This window comes from Eumetopias jubatus, unplaced genomic scaffold (genome assembly GCF_037043125.1).
Source record: "Eumetopias jubatus isolate StellerSeaLion01/CBP00866 unplaced genomic scaffold, mEumJub1_p1.0 scaffold_3, whole genome shotgun sequence".
Classification (NCBI taxonomy): Eukaryota; Metazoa; Chordata; class Mammalia; order Carnivora; family Otariidae; genus Eumetopias; species Eumetopias jubatus.
Genome location: NW_028274809.1, coordinates 62,332,401 through 62,358,031, shown reverse-complemented (window position 1 = coordinate 62,358,031; position 25,631 = coordinate 62,332,401). Strand labels below are relative to the sequence as shown.

The following is a 25,631-nucleotide window of genomic DNA, read 5'->3' as shown; positions in this document are numbered from 1 at the left end:
GAAGGCAGACGCTTAACGACTGAGCCACCCAGGCGCCCCCTGAATCCCTGATTTTTAAAAAAATTTCACTTGCCATTTTTTTGAGAACTATCACAACACGATGTAGTTTACATATACATACGGATCATTAAAACAATTTTTTTGGAAAAGTATAATCTGAGAAAAAGCCAAATACTTCATACGCACGAAAATTCTAAGTAGTATCGGAGATACAAAAGCGGTCCAGAAATTTAACAATAAATACTTAACCTAACACTCTCCAAAGCCCTGCGGGACATTTGAACCCAACCTCAGCCGCGTGAGGGCGGGACTCCGCGAGCCGTGGGAGTCCGCCGCCGGCGCGCAAGCTCCTAGCGCTGTGCCGTCTCCTGCCTTATCCGAAGCTCCGCCCACTCGGGCCGCGAGGGCTGCCGGGACGGCCCCCATCTTCCTCACGCGCGGTAGGCCGGCCGGCGGCGCTGGGAAGTCGGGACGTTGTTGTCGCTGTTGGTGTTTGTGCGGCGTGGCTTTGTGGGACCGGGACCTTAAAGGTGAGCAACTCTCGGTGGCTGAAGAGAAGAAGTACAAAAGCATCTGCTTTGAGTGGCGACGGCGCATTCCGTTTCCTTGTTGCCTCACGCGGGTGCGTCCACTCCTCGCCGTCCGCATGTTCGGGCGAGCGCCGCGTGGGCCGCAGCCCGAGGCGGCGCGCTGGGCTGGGAGCGGAGGGGCGCGGGCCGGGGCGCGGTGTAGACGTGGTCCCTGAGAGGAATGCAGGAGCCGGGCTTGCCCCGCACGACGCTGCCGCCCAAGCGAGCCAGTGGTTGCTTTGGGACTGGGCTCTGGCGGGTCCTTTGGACGGACGCTGCCCGCATCCCTTCTGCGTCTTTAAGACTTCCTACCTGCCTGTCTTCTGGTGTCGCGGGGTGCAGACGTTTCGGACCACTGGTTAAGTTTCTGAGGCGATTGGCGGTAGTTAATCGCCGGAGGCTTCCTTGAATCCTGTGGAACAAACTGGAGGTCGGGGAATGGTGGGGCCGCAGGTGTTCTCTGGCGTCACTCTCTAGGGTTTTTAGTGTACCTTATTCACTCACGTCAAGGATTCTGTGCGAAGTGAAAAAGTGTAGGTAATGTTTCACTTCTGGTTGTACACTCTGGGAAAGTATCTCATGAGACGAAGTTCCAAAATTGGGTAGGCCAAAGAAGTCTTTTACGGACCAAACAGTTCTTTTTATCTCACTCACCCTTTGCTTTGTAAGGGGCCCTAGATCATGGTAACAGTTTAGGAACGTAGGTTGTGGTCGACAAACACTGCATAAGATTGAGTACATTTTGTAGTGGGATGGCACCATACAAATCCCTATTACAAGAGCTTCCAGTGTGCATCCAGATTATTGCATAGCAATTACAGTTTATAAAGCGATACTTCAAGAAGTGTACCAAAGATAGTTCACTAGAGTCAAGTAATGGCAGATACCCTGATGAGTTCTTATGAACATACTTTTCTAAATGTGGCTAATTGGGTGGTTTAATAGAGCACTGGAGGCAAGTGATTTGAAATCATAAGACTTGGTTTGTGATCCCTAGCAAACCAATCTCACAAACTTACTTTTTCCTGCAATGCTAATGTCAGGGATGTGAAACAAGAAACTGGCTGTAACGTTAACCAGCATATTGGTGAATTAGGAGACAAACCCTCAACTTAACATTATTTTAGTGTCCCCAGATTCTTAAATTATTTTCATGTGTTCCTTAATGTACTACATCTAATCTAACCCTGATGGTTATATTTGATTTTTCATCCTAAAGTTATGGTACTTAATCTTTGCTGATAACAAGTTTTTGGTAAGTCAGTGACTAATTTTAAAAGAAATGCAACCCACACCAAACAAATAGGACTGAGATGCATAGAAATATACTAATAGATGGTGATCTGCTTAAAACTGGAAATGGTAAGTAGTTGGAGTTTTTTGCGGAAAGCTTTCTTGATCAGCTAAGTGAAGATAACTACTTGCTTTGTTACAGAGATGGAACGGTGATTTACTGGAAGGGTTGCAGATTATCTATAACTTTTCAGTTTTCCATTACTTATTCCAACATTTTCTCGTTGAAATTTGAGAATTGAGTAGAGAAATTGAACCTGTGAAATTAAAAATTCTTGATTTTTAAGAAAACAATGTGATACTGATAATTTTAAAACATTCTTCTAATCTTGAGTGTTACATAAAATAATAATTCTTTATGCCAATTTGGGAAAATTTACAGATAGCCACAATGGCTGAAAATGGTGATAATGAAAAAATGGCTGCTCTCGAGGCCAAAATCTGTCATCAAATTGAGGTATGGTTCTGACATTAAACTGCAAAAATATGCTCTTTGAAAGGAAATATAGAGCCTCAAAACAAATACAGAAGGAACATTTCATTTCACTATATTGACCCTTTAAACGTTTCGTGTAAAGTATTAGATATCTGGTTTGTCTTTGATTCTTGGAATTAGATGAACTTAAAATAGTATACAGTTTTTGTATTAGTGGAGCCAATTTATGAAAGCCAAGACCTACAAACATTTCAAAAGGTAACACTATAGACTAGTGTTACCTTTTTGCTTTAGTTTCCTAGTCTATAAACTGAGGATAATAGTACTACTGTCCTCATAAGGTTGTTGGTGAAGATTACATTAGTTAATAAAATGTAAAACATTCAGAAGAGTTCCTGGCACATAAATAAGAGAACATAAAAATATTTTGTAAAGTACCTTCCCTAAATAACACTTTATCTATTTGAAGGCCCTAATAGGTTTTTCTGCCCAGTTAAGCAGAGTTCTTGGCTGTTATAACTTGTAACAGAGTTTTACAGTTGTCTTAGCATTTTTTTTTTTTAACCTTAGGTATTCTATTTAAATGGAAGCTTTACAGTGTCAGTAATGGCTGCATGGGAAATTTTTGCTTAATGTTTTTTGTTCTTACTAGGGAACTTCAGATCATATTATTTAGTGGTTTTTGCAGTTATCAGAACTTTTTTTTAAAGTTACAATTCTCCGCCATTTAAAATGTCCTGTGCTACAACTTTTTGTACTAATTTAATTATAATTCTGAAGAAAAATTACAAACTATACATTTAATATTTAGAACAGTACAAAGCTGTACATAGACCAAGTTAATAATGTCCCTTCCACAATCTGCCACCTCTCAAATTCTACCCTTCTGAAGTAATCAAAGTCAAGAGCTTGATGAATACCCTTTCACATTGTGGTCAGTGCTCACACTAACATAATTTTTATTTCCTTCCCTTTCTCCCATCAAACATGGGATGCATTTTGGGAGAGTAAAGTTTTATATCATCAGTAATTTACCCAATTCCCTATTTGATATGTAGGATATTTCTAATATTTTAGCTGTAATAGTTCCATGATGAGTATCTATTTTCTTTCTTTTTCTTTCTTTCTTTCTCTCTCTCTCTTTCTTTTGTTTTAAAAATCAGCAAATCACTATTTTTATTGGCATGTTTCCCTACTTTGGCCTTAAGATTAGCTTAACACAGAGAGAAAAGTTTAATTCATCCAATTTGACATTAGCATTTTCCTCTTCACTTCTTTATTAGTTTTTTTAATATAAAGTCAATTAGTTAGCATATAGTATTAGTTTCAGAGATAGAGTTCAGTGATTCATCAGTTGTATATAACACCCAGTGCTCATGACATCATGTGCCCTCAATGTCCATCACCCAATTACCCCATCCCTCCAGCAACCCTCAGTTTGTTTCCTAGGGTTAAGAGTCTCTTCTGGTTTGTCTCCCTCTCTGATTACATCTTGTTTTATTTTTCCCTCCATTTTCCTCTGTTTTGTTTCTTAAATTCCACATAGGAGTGAATCATATAATAATGGTCTTTCTCTGATTAACTTATTTCGCTTAGCATAATACCCTCTAGTTCCATTCATATTGTTGCAAATGGAGAGATTTCATTTTTTTTTTTGATGGCCGAGTAGTATTCCATTGTATATAATATACTACATCTTTTTTATCCATTCATCTGTCTATGGACATCTGGGCTCTTTCCATAGTTTGGCTATTGTGGACATTGCTGCTATATATACTGGGGTGCAGGTGCCCCTTTGGATCACTACATTTGTATCCTTTGGGTACATACCTGGTAGTGCAATTGCTGGGTCATAGGGTAGCTCTATTTTTAACTTCTTGAGGAACCTCCATACTGTTTTCCAGAGTGGCTGTACCAGCTTGCATTCCCACCAACAGTGTAGGAGGGCTCCCCTTTCTCCACACCCTCGCCAACATCTGTCCTTTCCTGACTTGTTAATTTTAGCCATTCTGACTGGTGTGAGGTGGTATCTCATTGTGGTTTTGATTTGTATTTCCCTGATGCTGAGTGATGTGGAGCATTTTTTTGTGTGTCTGTTGGCCATTTGTATGTCGTCTTTGGAGAAATGTCTGTTCCTGTCTTCTGCCCATTTCTTGATTATTTGTTCTTTGGGTGCTGAGTTTGATAAGTTCTTTATAGATTTTGGATACTAGCCCTTTATCTCATAAGACATTTGCAAATATCTTCGCCTGTTCTCTCCATTGTCTTTTGGTTTTGTTGACTGTTTCCTTTGCTGTGCAAAAGCTTTTTATCTTGACGAAGTCCGAATAGTTCATTTTTGCCTTTATTTCCCTTGCCTTTGGAGATGTTAGACTCTAGCAAGAAGTTGCTGCAGCGGAAGTCACAGAGGTTGCTGCTTGTGTTCTCTAGGATTTTGATGGATTCCTGCCTCACATTTAGGTCTTTCATTCATTTTGTGTCTATTTTTGTGTATGGTGTAAGAAAATGGTCCATTTTCATTCTTCTGCATGTGGCTGTCCAATTCATGATGCATGTCTTTATATAAAAATCTTAGTAAACATGTTTACTGATTTAAGATAAAATCCCTTAGAAAAAGATGTACCGGCTCAAGGGTTATGCACATTTTTAAAAACCTTTGATACTTACTGCAGGTTTACATGTCCTGCATGACCATTTCTCTGTGTTCAGGCCAATACTAGGTATTCTTGTTTTTAGAATTTTGACCAGTTTGTTAGGTGAAAAATGCTATTTCATTGCTTAAATTGCATTTCTTTGATTAATAATGAAGTTCAACTTTTATATGTTTATATTACATTCTTTAGTAATTTTTTTGATGTCCTTTACCCATTTTTCTATTAGGGCTTTCAGGGTTTTTTCTTCTCCCTTGATTTATAAGAATTATTAACAAACTTCTTTGTTATTTGTCTTTTATTTTTTTGTTACTTTTGGCATTCCAAGTAGTCACACCTGAGTCTTTTCATGTATAGTTTTTTTGTTTTTGTCTTTTTTGCTTTTCTAGTGAGAGAGTGCCTTTATGCTTAAATTAGATAAACGCTCAGATATTTTTTAATTTGTAAAAATTAGAGTGATTAATCGGTGTATTCCAGTTCTTTTTATTTAAGTCTGTTCTTTACACACGGATTTGAAACAAGAGGCCTCTCACATACTAAGTCTTTAACTATGTTTTTAATACTTGATAGTCTATTGACATATCTGCTAATTATGTTGTTTCAGTAATCAATTTTTAGTTTTATCTTTCTGCTAATTTGTATTATAAATGTTTCACTATCATGTATTTAGGAGAAAATGTTTATTGCATGTATTTTTGAAAGAATAGAACACGGTAATGTAATGGTGATTAAAAACTCCAGGAATGGAGTCATTATTGTACAGTGCTCTGAGATATAATGTTGTTATCTTGCAGTATTATTTTGGTGACTTCAATTTGCCACGAGACAAATTTTTAAAGGAACAGATCAAACTGGATGAAGGCTGGGTGCCTTTGGAGATAATGATAAAATTCAATAGGTAAAAACTTTCTTTATTATTATTTTATTTTATTTATTATTTTGTAAGTAGGCTCTACACCCAGTGTGGAGCCCAACACAGGGCTTGAACTCAACCCTGACACCACGACCTGAGCTGAGATCGAGAGTCAGATGCTTAACCAACTGAGCCACCCAGGCACCCCAGTAAAAACCTTTTTTAAATCATCTTTAGCTTTTTCTGTAAACAAGTGCTACCACTAAGTTTTACAGTGCTTAAATATATATTCTTCAGGTTAAACCGTCTAACAACAGACTTTAATGTAATAGTGGAAGCATTGAGCAAATCAAAGGCTGAACTCATGGAAATAAGTGAAGATAAAACTAAAATCAGAAGATCTCCAAGCAAACCCCTCCCTGAAGTGACAGATGAATATAAGAATGATGTAAAAAACAGATCTGTTTATATTGTAAGTGGGCCTTTAACACATTTAATTATATCTTAAATATCTTAATTTAGAAAAAAACAGTAGATAAGAATAAGGACTCAGGAATCATAGCTTTACTACTTACTGTATGTTCTTGGGCAGTGTTTTTTTTTTTTAAAGATTTTATTTATTTGACAGAGAGAGACACAGCGAGAGAGGGAACACAAGCAGGGAGAGTAGAAGGAGAATCAGGCTTCCTGCAGAGCAGAGAGCCCATTGTGGGGCTCGATCCCAGGACCCTGGGACCATGACCTGAGCCAAAGGCAGATGCCTAACAACTGAGCCACCCAGGCGCCCCTTCTTGGGCAATGTTCTTAATCTGTCTAAGCCTTATCTTCATAAATGGGGATAATATTTTTTTACTTTATAGACCTTCTGTGAGAATTAATGGAAAACCCATATAACATTGTACAAAATCTTGGGCATATTGTAAGCACCCAGTGCCTATCAATTTCTTATTTGTCAATAGCTAAACTTGATAGTAATTTTAGTATATGAATTTTTTAAGTAGATTTTTTTTATTCAGGAAAATTTAAGACATGCAAAGGTCGATTGACTATATAATGTACCATTATCCACCTTTAGCAGTTAACACGATTGATCTAGTTTTATCTCTGCCCCAAGTGAATTATTTTGAAGATTTTATTTGAGAGAGAGTGATATTTGAGAGAATGAGGGAGAGAGAGGAGTGGGGGAGGGGCAGAGGGAAAGAGTCCCTGGACCTCAGGATCATGACCTGAGCTGAAGGTAGATGTCTTCCTGACTGAGCCACCTTGGCGTCCCCCCAAGTGGATTATTTTGAAGCAAATTCCAAATAAGTCACTTTTATTGCGCTAGAGAACAGTGGCTCAGCTCTAAGCAGAGCTGTTAAACATTTAAGAGACAGAGATATAGATACATGTGTATATCCTGCCTTGGTTTCAAGACAGAATGAATCAGAATTTCTGATAAATTGTTTACCTGAGAAGGCATTTGTATATTTCTTTCTACTCTTCACAGAAAGGCTTCCCAACCGATGCAACCCTTGATGACATAAAAGAATGGTTAGAAGATAAAGGTCAAGTACTAAATATTCAGATGAGAAGAACATTACACAAAGCATTTAAGGTATGGTTCTATGATGTTACAGACTTTTCCTAGTTGAAAAATATATGGGACATTTTTAAAAAAAGTTTTCTTCCCCTTTTAATAGGGATCAATATTTGCTGTGTTTGATAGTATTGAATCTGCTAAGAAATTTGTTGACACCCCTGGCCAGAAGTATAAAGATACAGACCTGCTAATACTTTTCAAGTAAGTCTTTATGCTGATGTTTCTTTTGGCCACTTAGTTATATGGAATTGACACACTGGGATACAGAATATGGAATAGCATCCCCTGTAAGGACAGTATTTTTAGTATCCTTGGGCGTTCTTTGATAAACACTTGAAATTTGCTCAGTGGAAACTACTAGTCCTTTGAGACCTTAAGGAAGTGTTTTTTAATACCTTTTCACGATTAACAGTTTATAAAGGTTAAGTTTTGGGATAGATGGTAAAATTTGGCCTTTTGTGTGGTTAGAGAATCAATCCCTGTCCAATTTCCAGTCTGTTCTTCTCATAGTCTATATATATCTCCATTTGTTTAGTACAAAGGATTATTTAATACAGATTTGGACCACATTCTTTAGTGTGTGTGTATGTGTCCAAAATTAGAACAACCAGAGCATTTTTATGATAAAGTTAGGCCATTGTCCCCTACTTTCACATTATGTAATCTTCGAAGTGCCATGTACTAAACCTGATGGACTTAGAGATGTACTGTGATGAATCATGTAATTTTAACTATCAAAAATATTTTTTAACATGATTTTCATAATTGCTATTATTCTTGGGTTTCAGAGATTATAGAATTTTCTCCTTTTGTGAAAGTAACACTGTAGAAAATTTTTGAAAAGTTATTTACATAAGTCCTGGTTTACTTTTTTTTCCTGTACATGGATGGTAAAATCAATGAGATTGTTATAGACATCAGGTTTCTTTTTGTTTTGAAATTAGATAGTAGTGATGGTTGTGTAATTCTGAATATACTTAAAACCACTGAGGTGTTTGCTTTTAAAAGGTATACATTTTATGAAATGTGAATTGTTTTTGGTAAAGTTATTAAATAACTTCCTTGGCATCTTTTGAATTTTTAGGTAATATGTTGATAGAAAGTGTAATATTCCTTCCTGTGCTTAAATCATTCAAAATAATTTGCTCTCTCATTTTTGTTCTCATGAACTCAGCCCCTGTATTTTGTGTTCTTTAGGGAAGATTACTTTGCAAAAAAAAATGAAGAAAGAAAGCAAAATAAAGTGGAAGCTAAATTACGAGCTAAACAGTAAGTACGTTGAGCCAGTCATTTTAATTCCTTAAAGCTTTAACAGGGATAGAGTTAGGGGTTCTAGGAAGTGGAGCTTGATGATGAGTTCTGAAATGAGTAGCAGTAGGCTTTTCTTTTGCTCGTGAAACATTAAGATCTTAAGCTGCCTTGATAATCTGGGGGCCACATTGTGTTGCACTCTAGCCATGAGCAATCAGAAAACCTAACGACTGGCTTTGGTTATTCAGCAATGTGTGATCGTGATGAAGGTTAACTTTATCAGAATTTAATTATCTCATACAGTAAATGGAAACATTCTAATTAACATTTCTTTTGTAGAGAGCAAGAAGAAAAACAAAAGTTAGCAGAAAATGCTGAAATGGTAAGTATATATTATTGGTACCCAAAGCTGTATTTCAAATTTATGAGAATAAAAAGTGAGGACTTTTTGAAGCAAATACGTGAGCAAGTCTATAGTTGTCATTGTATTAAAGTCATAGCCTAAATATTGCTTAAAATCATTACCTATCCAGAGAAAACAACTTAGTATTAGATTTATATAATTAATACATACAGCTAAATATTACTTGTTGAAGAAATTAAGTAAGTTAAAATCAGAAGCCATTGTAGAACAAGACACAGGAAAATGAACTGTTAAACTACTTTAAAATAGCATTTTAGTTTCTAGCTTTTTCCATGTATTAGGTATAGAGTGATTTAAGCCATTTCTGGTTTGTGGTTGCTTTTAAGAAACTTTATTGCTTTGTATGTTTTTATAGAAATCTCTGGAAGAAAAGATTGGCTGCTTGCTGAAATTTTCAGGAGACTTAGATGATCAGACCTGTAGAGAAGATTTGCACATCCTTTTCTCAAGTCATGGTGAAATAAAATGGATAGACTTTGTCAGAGGAGCAAAAGAGGTTTGGAAACATTTGTATGCTTTTTAGCAATCAGTTTAAAAACCCATAGAAACTTAACTTTTAGAAGACAGTAGTAGAAACAAAACAATTTTTTTTTATTAATGTGTTTCTGAAATAGTTTTTACTTGGTTATTTACTTTCCATTGTTATTGCCATCACTGGATGTATGTCTGATATTTTCTGAATTATGCTATGAATAACTGTTGGTATTAGTGACTGCAACTTTTGTGGTAATTTGCTGAAGTTCAATTATAATTCATTGAAATTGATAATGGCAGAGAAAGTTTGCAGGGTAGGAAAAATTTTTGAGTGACGGAATTAACTATGGAACTAAAAAAAAAACCTTAAGGTTGTGGCTTTCATTATCTGTCTTTGGAATAGGGGATAATTCTTTTTAAAGAAAAAGCTAAGGAAGCACTGGATAAAGCCAAAGATGCAAATAGTGGTAACCTACAATTAAGGAACAAAGAAGTGACCTGGGAAGTACTAGAAGGAGATGTGGAAAAGGAAGCACTGAAAAAAATCATAGAAGATCAACAAGAATCTCTAAACAAATGGAAATCAAAAGGTCATGAGTTCTATTTGTCTTTGACCCTTGGTTATTTTAACTCATTTGCTTGTTCAGAGACAGTGACAAGAGATTTAACATTTCTTATGGATTTCTCAATTATGTTCCTATAGGTCGCAGATTTAAAGGAAAAGGAAAAGGAAATAAAGCTGCCCAGACTGGGTCTGCTAAAGGAAAAGTACAGTTTCAGGGCAAGAAAACTAAATTTGATAGTGATGAGGAACATGATCAAAATGGTGCATCTGGTAAGTTTTTCTAAGTCCTTTGGTACTTTCATGAGAAATTATTTGTAGGAAAGAACAGCAGTGTGGTTTTTCACCTTCTGTATAAGTGACATTCTTGGACTATGATTTATACAAGTTATACAGCTTTACAAGTGGAAAACAAAGATGTTTGGAAGGTAAGCTTAGCAGAAGATCTGTACTAAAAGGAAAGCCTTCTCATTGGTGTTGGGAAGTTGTTGCTTTTTAAATTTTTACTTATTTATTTTTTAAAGATTTTATTTATTTATTTGACAGTGAGCACAGCAAGGGGGGAGCAGCAGGCAGAGGAAGAGGGAGAAGCAGGCTCGCGGAGCAGAGAGACCGATTCAGGACCTGATCCCAGGACTCTGGGATCATGACCTGAGCTTAAAGGCAGATGCCTAACAACTGAGCCACCCAGGCGCCCCAGTTGTTGCTTTTTTTAAAAAAGATTTTATTTGAGAGAAAGAGGATAGCGAGCATGAGTGGCGGGATGGGCAGAGGCAGAGGGAGCAGCACACTCCCCACTAAGTGGGGAGCTTGGGATCATGATCTGAGCCTAAGGCAGACACTTAACCCGACTGAGCCACCCAGGCACCCCAGGAAGTTGTTGCTTTTTAAACAGAATTATTTTTGTTAATTATGCTCAACATTAAAAGAGTAATGCTTATGTAGTGAACTTAAAAATTCTGTTATTGTATAGGACCAGTAAAAAGAGCAAGAGAAGAACAAGACAAAGAAGAAGAACCTACACCAAAACAACAGAAAACAGAAAATGGTGCTGGAGACCAGTAGTTTAGTGAAAAAAATTTTTTATTCATCTTAATTAGGTTTTAAGCTGCTTTTGTCTTTAGAGGCTTTTAAAAAGAAAACCGAATTAGATCCACTTCAATATCAACCTGTAAGAAAGGAAATTTTTTTGTTTAACTTGTCTTTTTTTGTTACCTAAATGAAGATTTTTTTAAATGTATAGTTCTGTTTTGTGTTATTTCAAATGATTCAAATATCAAAAGACTCTTCCACTAAATTGCCTTTGTAATATGAAAATGTATTAGTACAAACTAATAAAATATGTACTATATAAAAAGAGCAAAAACTTAGTTTTTTATTTTTGTGCCTAAAGCATTTGAGAAAGAATATCTTACACCAGAATATCGGCTGATATCCCATCGATAATTATTCTCCCTCCTAGGCTAGCTTTCTGTATTTACTCAGGCACCTTGATAACATTGGAAATAATTACTTACTGAAAAGTTCTTCAAAATTAAGCCAAAATTAAGAGACTTACTGATTTCTTTTTATGAAATTTGTATGATGCTGGCAGATCATATCGCAGCTCTATAAGACAAAAGCCATCTAAGAATAAAAATTCATTTGCTATCCCTGATATACATACACACATATGTAAATTAAAACAATTAAGGAAGTATGTAACCTTGGTAAGCAGAACACTTCAGTCCTGTCACTTTAACTTATCCAAAGATTGATTTGATATATTCCCAAGATTAGCCATGGCTGAGGTTGGCATTTCTGCTATTTTAGTCATGTATACCAAAATTTGAGGTTATGGGGAAGAATTTGAAAGGATAACAATTGGACAGAAGATGATAGTACCTTTCTAATTTCCTAATAATCTATAGCTAACAATGATAATCATGCTTATATTAAAATAATCTTGTCTGGATTTTAATACTGGTAGTAAGTAGCTAATTATTTTCCTATTAAGCTCTCAAGTGAAAATACATTTTTCTTACTCTAAGAAATTACATAGATTCTCTAAGCTTACTCATCAGTTTTAGAGGGATGGCAAAAGAGTGCCTATCCTTCATATTTTGCAACATAAATTATAGGTTACAGCTCTCATATTTTAATGTGTAATCAAATCACCTTCAAATAAATCGTTTTAAAATGCATATTATAGCTTAGTAAGTCTGGGTAAATCCTGAAATTCTGCAAGTCCCATCTCCCAAGGGATGTCAATACTGATGGTCCGAGGACCACATTTGGAGTAGCAAGGCACTGACTGGCTTGGTATACTTGGAATTGTTCTAAGTTGATGTTATAATACCTTAAACTAGGTAAGGAATGACAATACTGGATAAATAGGAGGACTGACAGGCTTTTCCACATTACTATGAATAGGACTAGTTATATGGTTACCACCACAGTGCTAATCCTAGTCAGTTTATTATCAAGTAAAGAACATTTCCCCCTTATTGTACTTAACTTCAGCCTTCAGAATTATTTGGATTATCGTTAGCTTCTAGTGCTGTTTTTCACATTTCGATGTTTGTGAATATTACCCAATTTGCTAATAAAAATGTATCAAACATTTACTTACAGTGTGGATGATTATATCCTATCCCCTACTAAAAGAAAAAAGCTTCATGTTGTCTGACTCCAGGGACAATTAGAAAATTGAAATGGAAAGGTAGGCAGGCATGATCTGGTGGTATTTTCCATGAATGGATTTCAAACAGGTCCGACCCACTCCAAGCCCAAGCTCTAACATCACTATGATGCTACATATTGTTCTGTCTGAGCCTGGAGTGACCAAATAGTTGGGTGCTATTAGGAATTTTCAGCAAAATGCATAAATTGGGACAGTCTTAGGCAAACACTGATACCCTGTCTTCATTTCCAATCCATTCATTACCAACCCCTCACATTTTGTCAAACTGAAAACATGTTTTTTTTTTTTTTGAAGATTTTATTTATTAGCACACAAGATGGGGGGAGAGGCAGAGGGAGAGGGAGAAGCAGACTCCCCCTGAGCAGGGAGCCCGACATGGGGCTCGATCTCAGCACCCTGGGATCATGACCTGAGCTGAAGGCAGACGCTTAACCGTGCCACACAGGTGCCCCTGAAAACATGTTCTATGGCATCTTTTTTTAGCACCTACAAAATTCTGGTTGGGCTAATGTATTATTGACCTTAAGTAATTAGGGTTTAGATGTATTTTGTGAGAAACTTAAAAATTGTCTTACCTGCAATAATATCTATCTTGATTTTCCATTCTGCAGCTTTCTTTTGAATATGCTGAAGATAACAACATGTTAATGTGAGGTGATTTTTTTTTTTTAAGATTTTGTTTAATTATTTGACAGAGACACAGCGAGAGAAGGAACACAAGCAGTGGGAGTGGGAGAGGGAGAAGCAGGCTTCCTGCTCAGCAGGGAGCCTGATGTGGGGCTCAATCCCAGGACCCTGGGACCATGACCTGAGCTGAAAGCAGATGCTTAACGACTGAGCCACCCAGGCACCCCAATGTGAGCTGATTTTTAAAATAATTTTTTGAGGGCGCCTGGGTGGCTCAGTTGGGTAAGCGACTGCCTTCGGCTCAGGTCATGATCCTGGAGTCCCGGGATTGAGTCCCACATCGGGCTCCCTGCTCAGTGGGGAGTCTGCTTCTCCCTCTGACCCTCCTCCCTCTCGTGCTCTCTCTCATTCTCTCTCTCTCAAATAAATAAATAAAATCTTTAAAAAAATAAAATTTTTTGAGAACTGCATTTGGCTAATACTTTATATTAAGTTTTTAAGCTTTTAAAGTTTCATTAGAATTTAGACTCTTAAAAAATTTTCAACTGGATTGGTAGTATTTTGAAAGTAAAAAACCAGGCCATTTCAATTATAAGAGTACAGGTGAGTATAGTATATATAGGTGATGAAGCTGAACTCAAATACCTAGACCAAGATAACACGGAGAAGTGGTAGTTTGGATTTGAACCTAGACAGTCTGGCTCTGCAGTCTGTATCCTTAGTCACTGTTATAGTGACAAAAAATGTACCCAATTTTCTAGAATATATCTTCTACACCCCCCATATGTTACATTGCTGGCAAGAATAATGGAAGATGGAGGTTCTGAACTCAGATCAGTTTATTTAGCTCCAGGCTCAGTGTTCTTAAAAATCAGGTCTTACTGCCTCCCTTATGCACACAAAGCCACAAAGGGACAATGGGACTACCAGGAGTTAGGCAAACTAGGATATATTGTAACCTTAGCTATACCACACTTCTCTACTGAATTATAGTCTCTCCTGGTAACAGTTCCTGCCTGAGCAAATCTTTGACAAAAGAAGTTATATAGGCTGGAAGAAAACTAGTCACAAATGCTAGCTAGTTAAAGGGAAAATTGTTTCTAAGTGCCACATGTTTAAAAAGTAATTAGTATTCACAGCAAATCCTTAAAACACTGTTGTGAATTTTGAAGTAACAATATCATGATGATTTGAACTTACATCTCTAGTAGAGGATTTGTGTAAGGAGTATACTGCTGTTCTTGCCATTTCCAAAGCAGTCTTCAGAAATGCCATATCTGTCCCTGTTAAGAGTAGAAAAAGTTCATATTTACTGTATATACCTGTTATCAAAACAGAGTATTAAATGAATACCAGGTATTTAAAAACTTTTTTCCCAAATTCCAAAATAGACACTTCATATTCTCCCTGCCAAAAGATAAGATACAAAAAAGTAAAATACAGGGGCGTCTGGGTGGCTCAATCAGTTAAGCATCCGCCTTTGGCTCAGGTCATGATCCCAGAATCCTGGGACTGAGTCCTGCATCGAATCTGGCTCCCTGCTCAGCGGGGAACCTGCTTCTTCCTCTCCCGCTGCCCCCTCTCCCCCAGTTCATGCTCTTATCTCACATAAATAAATTAAAAAGAAAAGTAAAATATTTATCTTTTAAGGTTGATAGAATGAAACCAGAATTATACGATCTTCTTTAAATAAGGCTAAAGTAAAAATTTTAATGTTCCAAATTAACAACTCTCAAGGGAGAAGAGAACAGGGAGAGTAGTAATCAGAATCAGGCAGGGGCTGGAGGGAGAACTCTATTTAAACTATTTATGTGTTCAGGGCGCTTGGGTGGCTTAGTTAAGTGTCTGCCTTGGGCTCAGGTCATGATCCCCAGGTTCTGGGATTGAGCCGGGGCCAACTCCCTGCTCTGCAGGGAGTCTGCTTCTCCCTCTGCCCCTCCCTTGACTCCCCCCCCATAGCTCTCTCTCAAATAAATGAATAAAATCTTAAAAAAATAAACTGTTCATGTCTTTTCTTCTCACAGACTTTCTATCCTCCTTGCCTATAGCATACACAAGATAAATACCCACAGTCACTATTACTGATGAACACATGTTGAAATCCTCGGTGTGTTAAGACATTAAAAAGAGGTTCTAAAAGTATAAAATCCTTTACAGAATTATACAGGTTAAGCAAATCATTTTTTTAAAGTAAAGTATAAATAGTAAATTAATAGAAAGACTATTCACTTAGTACAAATAGGTGAAAACAAATATTAAAAAATTGAATTTCCTAGACATGGATTAAACAAACTGAAATTGTAGTAATTACACAGGTAAGAGATTGTTTATTTAATGAACAGTGATAAAATCATTTAACCCAAACAATAAGAAAATGACTTTTAAAACTTGGTTTTCTATACATATATCAGTACACCTGAGTCTTTTTACTAACCTTTATTATTTTTGGTCCCAAAGGGAGGATTCATAATTACTGTATCAAATGACTTGGACATTCTGTTAGATAATGAGCACACATCACATTGAACCATGTCAACATTTGTTAACTCAAACTCTTCCACATTCCTATTAAATATTTCCAATGCATCTTCATCTATGTCAAATCCAACACACAACCTATAAATACAGAACACACATAAAGAATGACTACTTATAGTTCCCAAATCAAAACAATAACAAAATCAAAACCATATACCTTTTTAAACCAACTGGCAAAGTAAGAGTGAATGTTGCCTTTCAACAGCATGATTTCCCAATCTGGCAAGGGTTGGAAATTCAGGTGTGTATAAAAGGGAGGCATCTGATAGCTGCTGTTAATGTTTTGTTTTTTGTTTTGTTTTGTTTTACTGTTCTGCTCATTCAAAATGTACTCAGTATCAGACTCTTGCTCCCCTCATCTCATACTGTAGAGTCTCATAAATCTAATTCAATTAATCCTATTTATGTTTCTTATTCAGGCCACCCTATACCCAAACATTATATACAGGATCACCTACCCTGCTCCTAACATTGCAGTTCCGATGCTAAGAACTCCACAACCACATCCTAGATCTGCAACCACTTTATTTTCAATGTCATCATATGTATTATGGATTGTAGAGAGCATACATGCTAAAAAATCAAAAAAACATATTAGGGAATAAGAGCAAGTTGATGACCAAAATCCAGTTCATGTAAATGACTAATGCAATTTTTTTTTTAAAGATTTTATTTATTTATTTGAGAGAGAGAATGAAATAGAGAGAGCACGAGAGGGAAGAGGGTCAGAGGGAGAAGCAGACTCCCTGCTGAGCAGGGAGCACAATGCGGGACTCGATCCCGGGACTCCAGGATCATGACCTGAGCTGAAGGCAGTCGCTTAACCAACTGAGCCACCCAGGCGCCCGACTAATGCAATTTCTTATCTCGCATTATTCCTCCCCCAAATGGTGTTCCAAATTATTAAAACAACAACAACAACAAAAACCATAAGGTATAATATCTTGGTATTAGTAAGAGGCCCCACAAGGAACAATAACACACACCAGTGGTTCCCGAAAACTACTCTGGTGACAATGCCAAGAATGACAATTTTGAAATAAAATGAGAAAAATAAGGTTAAAATTTTTTCCTCGGCCTTTTCAAAATTCAAAATTGCCACACACACATATACATCAGTTCTTTCTTTTAAAATATTTTTGCAAGGACGGTAAGAGTAAATAGGTTTTAAAAATACCTTTCCTTGTCAAAATATAAACTTGGCAACCCTGTATCAGTTAGTCTCCCAAAATTGTTTTGAAATTTTACTGATCTGTGAAATCTGTAAGTCTGGGAACCACTAATATTGAACAAGCATTAACATTAAAATGGCCCAGAACTCTCTGACAAGTTTGTCACCAGAACACAGGTACCCTAAGTATAAGCTAGAATGGGAGAAGTCCTATACCTACAATACAACCTTTAGACAGGTACACTCATGATCTATAGACACATATATTCGTAATCTAATGAGAACTGAGGAGCAGAGCAGAAACTGCTGAGATCAGAAAGGGTTCTTTCAAATACACAAAAGGTCTGGGAATATATACTAAAGGTTAAGCATGAATTAAACCACTGATCTCTCCCTGTGGATATGTGAACCAGCAAGAACTACTGGCCATCACTGAAGCCCTAGTACCCAGAGGTTTTATCAAAAACACAATTAGGGGCACCTGGCTGGCTCAGCTGGTGGAGCATGCGACTCTCAATCTCAGGGTTGTGAATGTGGGCCCCACACTGGGTTTAGAGATTACTTAAAAATAAAATCTTAAAAAACAAAAAAACCCCCACACAATTAGAGGGATATCTCAGTCTGACTGCTATTCCAATTACTGCTACTGGTGTTAGTGACTTTGAAGCTGGTATCTCAAAGAATTAGCACATCCAAGTGCATGTTACACTCTGGGTATGAGCAATAGATATTTTTAAAAAATTAGACTTCATTAAGAAACCCTATAGCCAGAATACACTAAAGAAGTCATCTAAATTGAGAAAACAGGTCTTAACCCAGACACAGTTTTGTGCCAATTTTTGGTTGGAATTATGACAACATGTTGGTGTTAAGTGCAGGTATATACTTTGATTGGCTGCTTAGAAACAGAACTATGTTGAAGCTGGGAGGGATTCCCAAATTAATTTTCCCAAGACTCCTCAATGACTTTGGCAATACGTTTACTAAATATGGTTTTTCCTGTGTTGTCTCCTGCACTCCCAGTATCAATCTCTTGCAGCAAGCAACACTGATGACTCTCAGATCGCTAAAAACTGAAACGCATCCTCATCTTGATAGCACCTATTCTGGATTTGTTAAAACGTAGTCCTTTGGCTACCAACTCTAGTATTCATTCTAGGGCGAGTATAGCACAGGAATTCTTGCACTTGCAATTCGTTGCAATAGAAAATGGATCCTTATTTAGCAAATGTGTACTGAGCTCCTAACTAGTATCAGGAACTCTTTTAGACACGGAATTGTGTGAGCACGACCGACAAATTCTTTGCCCTCAAGGAGTTTATAGTGTAATGAGAGAAACAAACACATTAAAATGATGTCTTACAGTGTTAAGAGGTATGCAGAAAACCAAGCAGTCAAACAATAAAGTGTGGGGGGGGGCAGGGGGCTGTCTCTAGCTGCGGTGTCACGGAAGTCGTCTCTAACGTGGTATGTAATCTCAGAGCAGAATTCCTCTGGACGTTCTTCGCATTCAAATAACTTCTATTTTCATTATGGAATAAGTAGATAGGACAAACCCGGGTAAGCAAAGACGTGGTCACCAGCCGCCCTACCTGCAATGTGCGGCCTGGTTGGGTACTGTTCTAGAAGTAGCTTGGGCTTTTCGAATCCATCCACTTGTTGCAGGCGACTTTCTAGTTCTTTAAGCCTTAATTTCTTCATTTTTTTTTTTAAGTGTGAGTTCGCCGGATTTAACGGCACTGGATCTGCAGAGAAACCCATTTAAACTGCATCTCCCCCTGTTGCTTCCCCCCCTCCCCCGAGTGCACCCCCACCCCACCCCTTTTCCAGCGCCGCTGGCCGGGGCCGGGCTGGGGAGGCAGGGAGCGAAGGGCACACCTAGCCCAGGCTCTTCCTGCTTTCCTTCCAGCTCCAGCAGCAGGCGGAGTCTTCCGCCAGCCTTCGACCCGCCTCCAGGGTATACTGTGCCGGTCTCGGGCTTCTTAGAGACCCGCGGCGGCCCGGGCTTGGCTTGCAGTCGACCGAAGATTCTTCCAGTGGCGTCCGGGTGCTTCAGGAGACTGCTCGCGCCGGGACCGGGACCGGGGCCGGAAGCGCTGCCACGCACGCGCGCCCGTGTCCGCTGCCCGGTAGCCCCGCGCGGAGGTGCAACCGCGGCCCCGCGCACAGGTTCCGCCCGCTACCTGGGAGCGTCATCCACTCCTATCCCGGCCGGGGTCTCACGACCGGTAGTACCCTCCCTTCTCGAAGCTACGGAACCGGCTCCCACCGCCTGTCACAGGGCCCAAACCTTGTAGCTTTCTTTGAGTACCTGCAGGCCCTCAAAGAACGGGGAAAGAAAGAAGGTGAAAGTGAGGGTAAAAGTCACGGTCACTTGGTGGTAATGCCTGGTGTGGCTCTTTCTGTCTCCCGTCTCACGAGGCCCCTCTCAAAAAGTAACACTCACCTTTGCCTCCTTGGCCATTGGCACGCCCTACTTTATTTTACATTTGTTTTCCTCTTTTTAGGTCACCTGTGTCACTTACCTCAACACTCACAGGTTGGTGATGTCAGAGATGTCAGAGAAGCCTAAACTCAGCCTAAACTCTAAATGAAGGAATAGGTAGTGTGTCAAACGCTGGAAAGGGGTCAGCTTTCATAGAGGAGAAGCACAAACCAGGTGGTAGTGGGCTGTGAAATGAATGGAAGTTTAGGAATTAGAGTAAATGTGAGCAACTCTTAAGAATGTGGCTATGGAAAGAGAAGTGAGAATGTTGCTGCTAAGTAAGGTTGGGGGAAGTTTGTTTTGTTTTTTAATGGTAGCAGGAGATATGAGCACACCTAAATACAGACAAAAGAGCTCTAATAGAAAGGCAGGCGTTTAAAATACAAGAAGGCTAGGGAAGGCTGGTGGTTCAGTCCCTTAGGCGTGGGACTCTTGGTTTCTGCTCAGGTCTTGATGTCAGGGTGGTGAAATGGAGCCCCAAGCGGGTTCAGAGCTCAGCCGCAATCGGCTGGAGAGTCTCTCCTTCTGCCCGCCCCCCCCCCCCCCCCCAGTGAGCCCGTGTGCGCGCGCGCTCTCTCTAAAATAAAAATCTTAAATAAAATACAAGAAGGGTATTGGAAGGAGTTAGATTCCTGAGAAGATAGGATCCTGTGCCTAAATGAAAGGATTGCCCTTAATCTGGAGAATGGATATTTTTTATTATTAAAGGAAGAAAAAAAAATGGATGGATGAGGATGAACTAGAGAGAGTGGCGTCTGAGGCTATTTCCTATGAATAATAAAATTCAAAGTTGTCTTTTATGAAGATTAAATGAGTTAATACATATAAAGTCCTTACTGCATGTAGTACACAAAGTTGTTACATAACAAATGCCCAATAAAATGTTAGCTCTTAGTGGCGGTGGTATCTGTCGAGAAGGAGGTGGCTGGAGTAAGGAGGTGGAGCCAAATGAATGAATGAAACTAGCCAGGTATATTAAAGGACAGTGAATTCACTGAGGTTGAACGCAATTTTTTAAGGTAAAGGTTTCATTTTGAGATAATCGTAAATTTGTATATAACTATAAAAAATAGTACTTAGAGATCCTGTGTATCTTTTCCCTAGTTTCCCCCAAGGATTACATTTTGCGAAAGTATAGTACAGTATCACACCTAGGATATTGACAGTGATACAGTGAAGACAGCATTTCCATCACCATGAATATCCATGATGTTGCACTTTTGGCCACACCTAGTTCATTCTAGCCCTGACTCCCTCCATAACCCCTGGCAACTACTGATCTGTTCTCCATTTCTAGAATCTTCCCATTTCAAGAACTTCATATAAATGGAAGCATACAGTGTGTAAACTTTTGGGAATGGCTTTTTTTCACTCACCATAATTTTCTGGAGATCCTTCTAAGTTGTGTGTATTAATAATTTGTTCCTTTTTTTTGCTGTGGTATATATGTATCAGAGTTCATTTAAACATTCACCCCCTGAAGAACATCTGGGTTCCTTCAAATTTTTGTCTATTACAAATAAAGCTGCTATGAAAATTAATGTACAGCTTTTGTGTGAACACAAGTTTTGATTTCTCTGGGATAAATACCCAGCAACACAATTACTGGGTCATATGATTAATCTATGTTTAGTTTTTTAAGAAACTCCAAGCTTGTCCAGAGTGGCTACACCATTTTACATTCCCATCAGTCATGTATGAGTGATCCAGTTTCTCTGCAGCCTTGCCAACATTTGGTGTTGCCACAATTTTTCATTTTAGCTGTTCAGACAGGTGTGTAGTAATATCTCATTAAGGTTTTAATTTGCACATCCTTATTGGCTAATGATGGTGAACACTTCTTCATGTGCTTATTTGCCATCTATATATCCTTTTTGGTGAAGTGTCTTTTCATTTCTTTTGCCTATCTTCTAATTGAATTTTTTTTTACAGCTGAGTTTTGAGATTTCTTAATATATATTAGATACTAATCCTTTGTCAGATATGTGGTTTCTAAACATTTTCTCTCAGTTTGCAGCTTGTCTTTTCATCCTCTTAATCTTTTGCAGAATAAAAGTTTTCAGCTTTGATAAAGTTCAGTTTGTCAACTTTTCTCTTCATGGATCAATCTTCTGACATCAAGTCTAAGAACTCTTTGGAGTTCTTAGAACTCAAAAGGATTTGCTCCTATGTTTTTTTGGTGAAGGTTTTATAGTTTTCCATTTAATTTTTAATCTGTGAATCCATATCAAATTATTTGTTATATAAAATTTGAGGTTTTGGTGGAGTTTTTTTCTTCTCTATGAATGTCCAATTTGCTATAGCACCATCCATTGAAAAGGCTACACTTTCTCCATTACTGCTTTTGCACCTTTGTTGAAAATAAGTTGAGTCTATTTGTGTGGGCCAATTTCTGGATTTTCTACTCTGTTCTATCAACCTGTACATCTAGACATCCTCCAGTACCACACAGTCTCAATTACTGAAGCTATAAAATAAATTAGGTATTTTGAGTCCTCCCACTTTTTCTTTTTAAAATTGTGTTGGGGTGGGGTTCCTGGGTGGCTCAGTCAGTTAAGCGCTTAATTCTTGATCGCAGCTCAGGTTTTGATCTCAGGGTCGTGAGTTCAAGCCTAGAATTGTGGAGCCTACTTAAAAAGAAAAAAAAACTTGTGTTGGGGTGCCTGGCTGGCTCAGTTGGTAGAACATGTGACTCTTGATCCCAAGGTCTTGAGTTCAAATCCCACATTGGGCATAGGAAAAAAAAAAAAGAAAATATCGTCTTAAATATCTAATTCTTTTTTTAAATTTTACATTGTTTTATTTTTTATTTTTATTTTTAAAGATTTTTAAAATTTATTTATTTGACAGAGACACAGTGATAGAGGGAACACAAGCAGGGGGAGTGGGAGAGGGAGAAGCAGGCTTCCTGTAGAGCAGGGAACCCAATGTGGGGCTCGATCCCAGGACCCTGGGATCATGACCTGAGCCGAAGGCAGATGCCCAACGACTGAGCCACTCAGGCGCCCCTTAACTATCTAATTCTTATGTTTCCAAATAGATTTTAGAGTAAACTTGTCAATATTACAGAAAATGTTGTTGGGATTTTGATAGGAATTGAGTGAAACCTATATATCAGTTTGTGAAGAATTAACATCTTTACTACATTGATTCTTCCAATCCATGAATACAGTGTCTTTCCGTTTACTTAGATCTTTGATTTCTTTCATCAGCATTCTGTAGTTTTCTGCATATAATTCCTGTACGTATTTTGTTAGACTTACACTTAAGTATTTAATTTGTATTTTGAGCAATGTAAGTGGTATTACATTTTAAATTTCAATGTCCAAATGTTTATTGATAACATAAAAATACACTATGTTTATCTTATATCCTGTAATCTTACTAAACTCACTTATTAGTTCCAGGAAGTTTTTGTTTGGTTTTGTTTTGGTAGATTCCTTGGAATTTTCTATGGAGAAAATCATGTCATCTGAAGCTAGGGGCACATATATTTCTTTCTCCTTTGTATGCCTTTTATTTCCTTCATTAGCCTACTGCACTGACTCGAACTTCCCATGCTATGTTGAATAGAGTGGTAAGAGTGGACATTTTTGCCTTGTTTTCTGTTTTAGGGAGAAAACTTTCATTCTTTCACTATAAAGTATAGTGTTAGATGTAGTTGTTTTGTAGGTGTACCTCATCAAGTTGAGGGGTTCCTGTCTATTCCTAGTTTTCTGAGAGTTTTGATGATGAATGGGTGTTGAATTATGTCAAATGCTTTTTCTATACCAATTGATATGATCATGTGATTTTTTTTCTTTAGCATTTTAATTTGGTGGATAACATTGATTGATTTTCAAATATTAAAACAGCCTTGCATTCCTGGAGTAAATCCTACCTGGTCAGGATGTATAATTCCTTTTATACAGTGTTGAATTCTATTTGCTAATATTTAATGAAAGGTATTTGCCCCTATATTTATGAGGGATATTTATAAATTTCCTTTTTGTACTGCCTTTGTCTGGTTTTGGTATCAGGGTAATACTAGCTTTATAAAATGAATTGGAATATGGTCCCTTCTCTTCCATTTTCTGGAAGAGATTATATCAGTTGGTGTTAATTCTTTAATGTTTGGTAAAATTCTAGAGTGAAACCATCTGGACCTGGAAATTTTTGAGGGGGGGGGTTTAAATTACAAGTTTAATATTATTAGTTATAGGGCTATTCAAATTAGTGACTTCATATTGGGTGAGTTGTAGTAATTTCTGTTTTTTCAGAAAATGGTCCATTTCATCTAAATCATCAAATTTATGTGTATAGAATTGTTAGTAGTATCTCCTTATTATCCTTCAGGATCTGTAATGGTGTCCTCTGTTACATACCTTATTATTGTCAGAAGGGGTTGAAAGTGTGGCTCTCTATGTGGTCTCCACTGATATCTGGGGGTTGGAGGAATGGGGGAGAGCCTTGATACAACCTGAGGAAGGTAGAAGTCTAGGCTTCCTGGGTGCCTGAGTGGCTCAGCTGGTTAAGCATCTGCTTTTGGCTCAGGTCATGATCCCAGGGTCCTCACATGGGGCTTCCTGCTCAGTAAAGAGTCTGCTTCTCCCTCTCCTACTCCCCCTGCTTGTGCCCATTTGCTATCTCTCTTTCTCTCTGTCAAGTAAATAAATAAAATCTTAAGAAAAAAAAAAAGAAGTCTAGGCTTCCCACTGGGCTTTTGCTAGTGTGGATGTGGGTGGGACCACGGTGTTTTTTGTGGTTTTTGACTGGAGTAGAGTGTTTATTGTCTAAAAGTTTCCCGTCTTGCTAAGTTACCCCTTTCCTGGTTCTTTGGCTAGAGAGAGCAGCTTTTGTTGGAGCTGCATCTATGAACTACTGGCTACTTTAGGTCTAAGTCTGGAATATATGAGACAAAAAGAAAACACAGGGAACTCGCCTGCTGTATTCTTCCTTGGATCTTGAAGTCCCTAGCTGGTCTGTCTTCTTCTCTTCCCTTCTACCAGCATCTCCTTATGTCATATATATATATATTATATATATATATATTATCTAGATATATATTATCTATCTATCTATCAGGGATGAATAGGGAAAAGTATATTCTATCTTTTGGGCAGTGGAAGTACTATAAGATATATATAATTTGTCATTTGAAAGTATAAAGTTTAATGATTTTTTATTTTTATTTATTTGTTTTTTAAAGATTTTATTATTTATTTGGCAGAGAGAGAGAGACAGTGAGAGAGGGAACACAAGCAGGGGGAGTGGGAGAGGGAGAAGCAGGCTTCCCACCGAGCAGGGAGCCCAACGTGGGGCTCGATCCCAGGACCCTGGGACCATGACCTGAGCCGAAGGCAGATGCTCAATGACTGAGCCACCCAGGCGCCCAAGTTCAGTGATTTTTTTAAAAAAGCCTTTTACTTATTTACTTGACAGAGAGAGAGGGGGTAGTGGCAGGCAGAGGGAGAGGGAGGAGCAGTCTGTCCGCCGAGCAGGGAGCCCGAGTTTGGGGCTCAATCCCAGGACCCTGGGATCATGACCTGAGCTGAAGGCAGACACTTAATTGGCTAAGCCATCCAGCACCCCTAAAGTTTAGTGATTTTTAAGTACATTTACAAGGTTGTATGGCCAACAGCACTATCCAATTTTAGAACATTTTCATCACTGCATAAAGAAACCTCAAACTTATTAGTAGGAACTTCCCATTCTTCCTCTTCCCCTAGCACCTGACAACCACTAACCTGCTTTCTGTCTGTATGGATTTGCCTATTGCAAAGATTTCCTATAAATGAAATCATGTGTCATTTTGCGTCTGGCTTCTTCATTTAGCATAATGTCTTCAAGTTTCACCCATGTTGTAACATATGTCAGAATTTTGTTTCACTTTTATAGTTCCATGTTACTTTATTGTATTCATATACCACACTTTATCCATTCATCAGCTGATGGACATTTAGGTTGTTTTGACTTGTGGCTATTATGAATAATGCTGCTTTAAATATCCGTGCAAGATTTTATGTGAATACATTTTCAGTTATCTTGAGTTT

General features: G+C 38.0%; 2 protein-coding genes across 5 annotated transcripts; one reads left to right on the top strand and one right to left on the bottom strand.

The window, feature by feature from the left end:
• The first annotated feature begins 417 nt into the window (after positions 1-417).
• Positions 418-12,701, top strand: SSB (small RNA binding exonuclease protection factor La). The gene is made up of 12 exons (XM_028123571.2): positions 418-530; positions 2,245-2,319; positions 5,744-5,847; positions 6,100-6,274; positions 7,292-7,399; positions 7,485-7,585; positions 8,582-8,653; positions 8,975-9,017; positions 9,415-9,555; positions 9,937-10,123; positions 10,237-10,368; positions 11,069-12,701. The coding sequence occupies exons 2-12, from the start codon at positions 2,254-2,256 to the stop codon at positions 11,158-11,160; spliced, it is 1,221 nt and encodes a 406-aa protein (XP_027979372.1). The 5' UTR covers positions 418-530; positions 2,245-2,253; the 3' UTR covers positions 11,161-12,701.
• METTL5 (methyltransferase 5, N6-adenosine) lies at positions 11,181-19,199 on the bottom strand. 4 transcript variants are annotated; one of them, XM_088021643.1, is made up of 8 exons: positions 18,993-19,199; positions 18,707-18,880; positions 16,402-16,516; positions 15,840-16,021; positions 14,606-14,688; positions 13,354-13,405; positions 11,654-11,721; positions 11,181-11,264 (listed from the first exon to the last, which is right to left on the bottom strand). In XM_088021643.1, exons 2-8 carry the CDS (start codon positions 18,873-18,875, stop codon positions 11,226-11,228), a joined length of 708 nt encoding a protein of 235 aa, XP_087877769.1. In that variant the 5' UTR covers positions 18,876-18,880; positions 18,993-19,199; the 3' UTR covers positions 11,181-11,225. The 4 variants fall into 4 exon arrangements, with proteins under 4 accessions (XP_087877769.1, XP_027979385.1, XP_027979394.1 ...); XM_028123584.2 differs by having other exon boundaries at positions 11,654-11,703; XM_028123593.1 differs by having other exon boundaries at positions 18,707-18,859.
• Positions 19,200-25,631: the final 6,432 nt, after the last annotated feature.

Bases quoted from the DNA above. Each gene is read 5' to 3' on its own strand.
- SSB (XM_028123571.2), top strand. From the start codon at position 2,254: ATGGCTGAAAATGGTGATAATGAAAAAATGGCTGCTCTCGAGGCCAAA. The intron at 2,320-5,743 runs GTATGGTTCTGA...GTTATCTTGCAG, and splicing joins AAATCTGTCATCAAATTGAG to TATTATTTTGGTGACTTCAA. The intron at 7,586-8,581 runs GTAAGTCTTTAT...TGTGTTCTTTAG, and splicing joins GACCTGCTAATACTTTTCAA to GGAAGATTACTTTGCAAAAA.
- METTL5 (XM_088021643.1), bottom strand. From the start codon at position 18,875: ATGGGTTTCTCTGCAGATCCAGTGCCGTTAAATCCGGCGAACTCACAC. The intron at 14,689-15,839 runs GTTAGTAAAAAG...TACTCTTAACAG, and splicing joins TGGGACCAAAAATAATAAAG to GGACAGATATGGCATTTCTG. The intron at 11,722-13,353 runs GTAAGACAATTT...TTTTATTCTTAG, and splicing joins CAAGATAGATATTATTGCAG to ATGGCTTTTGTCTTATAGAG.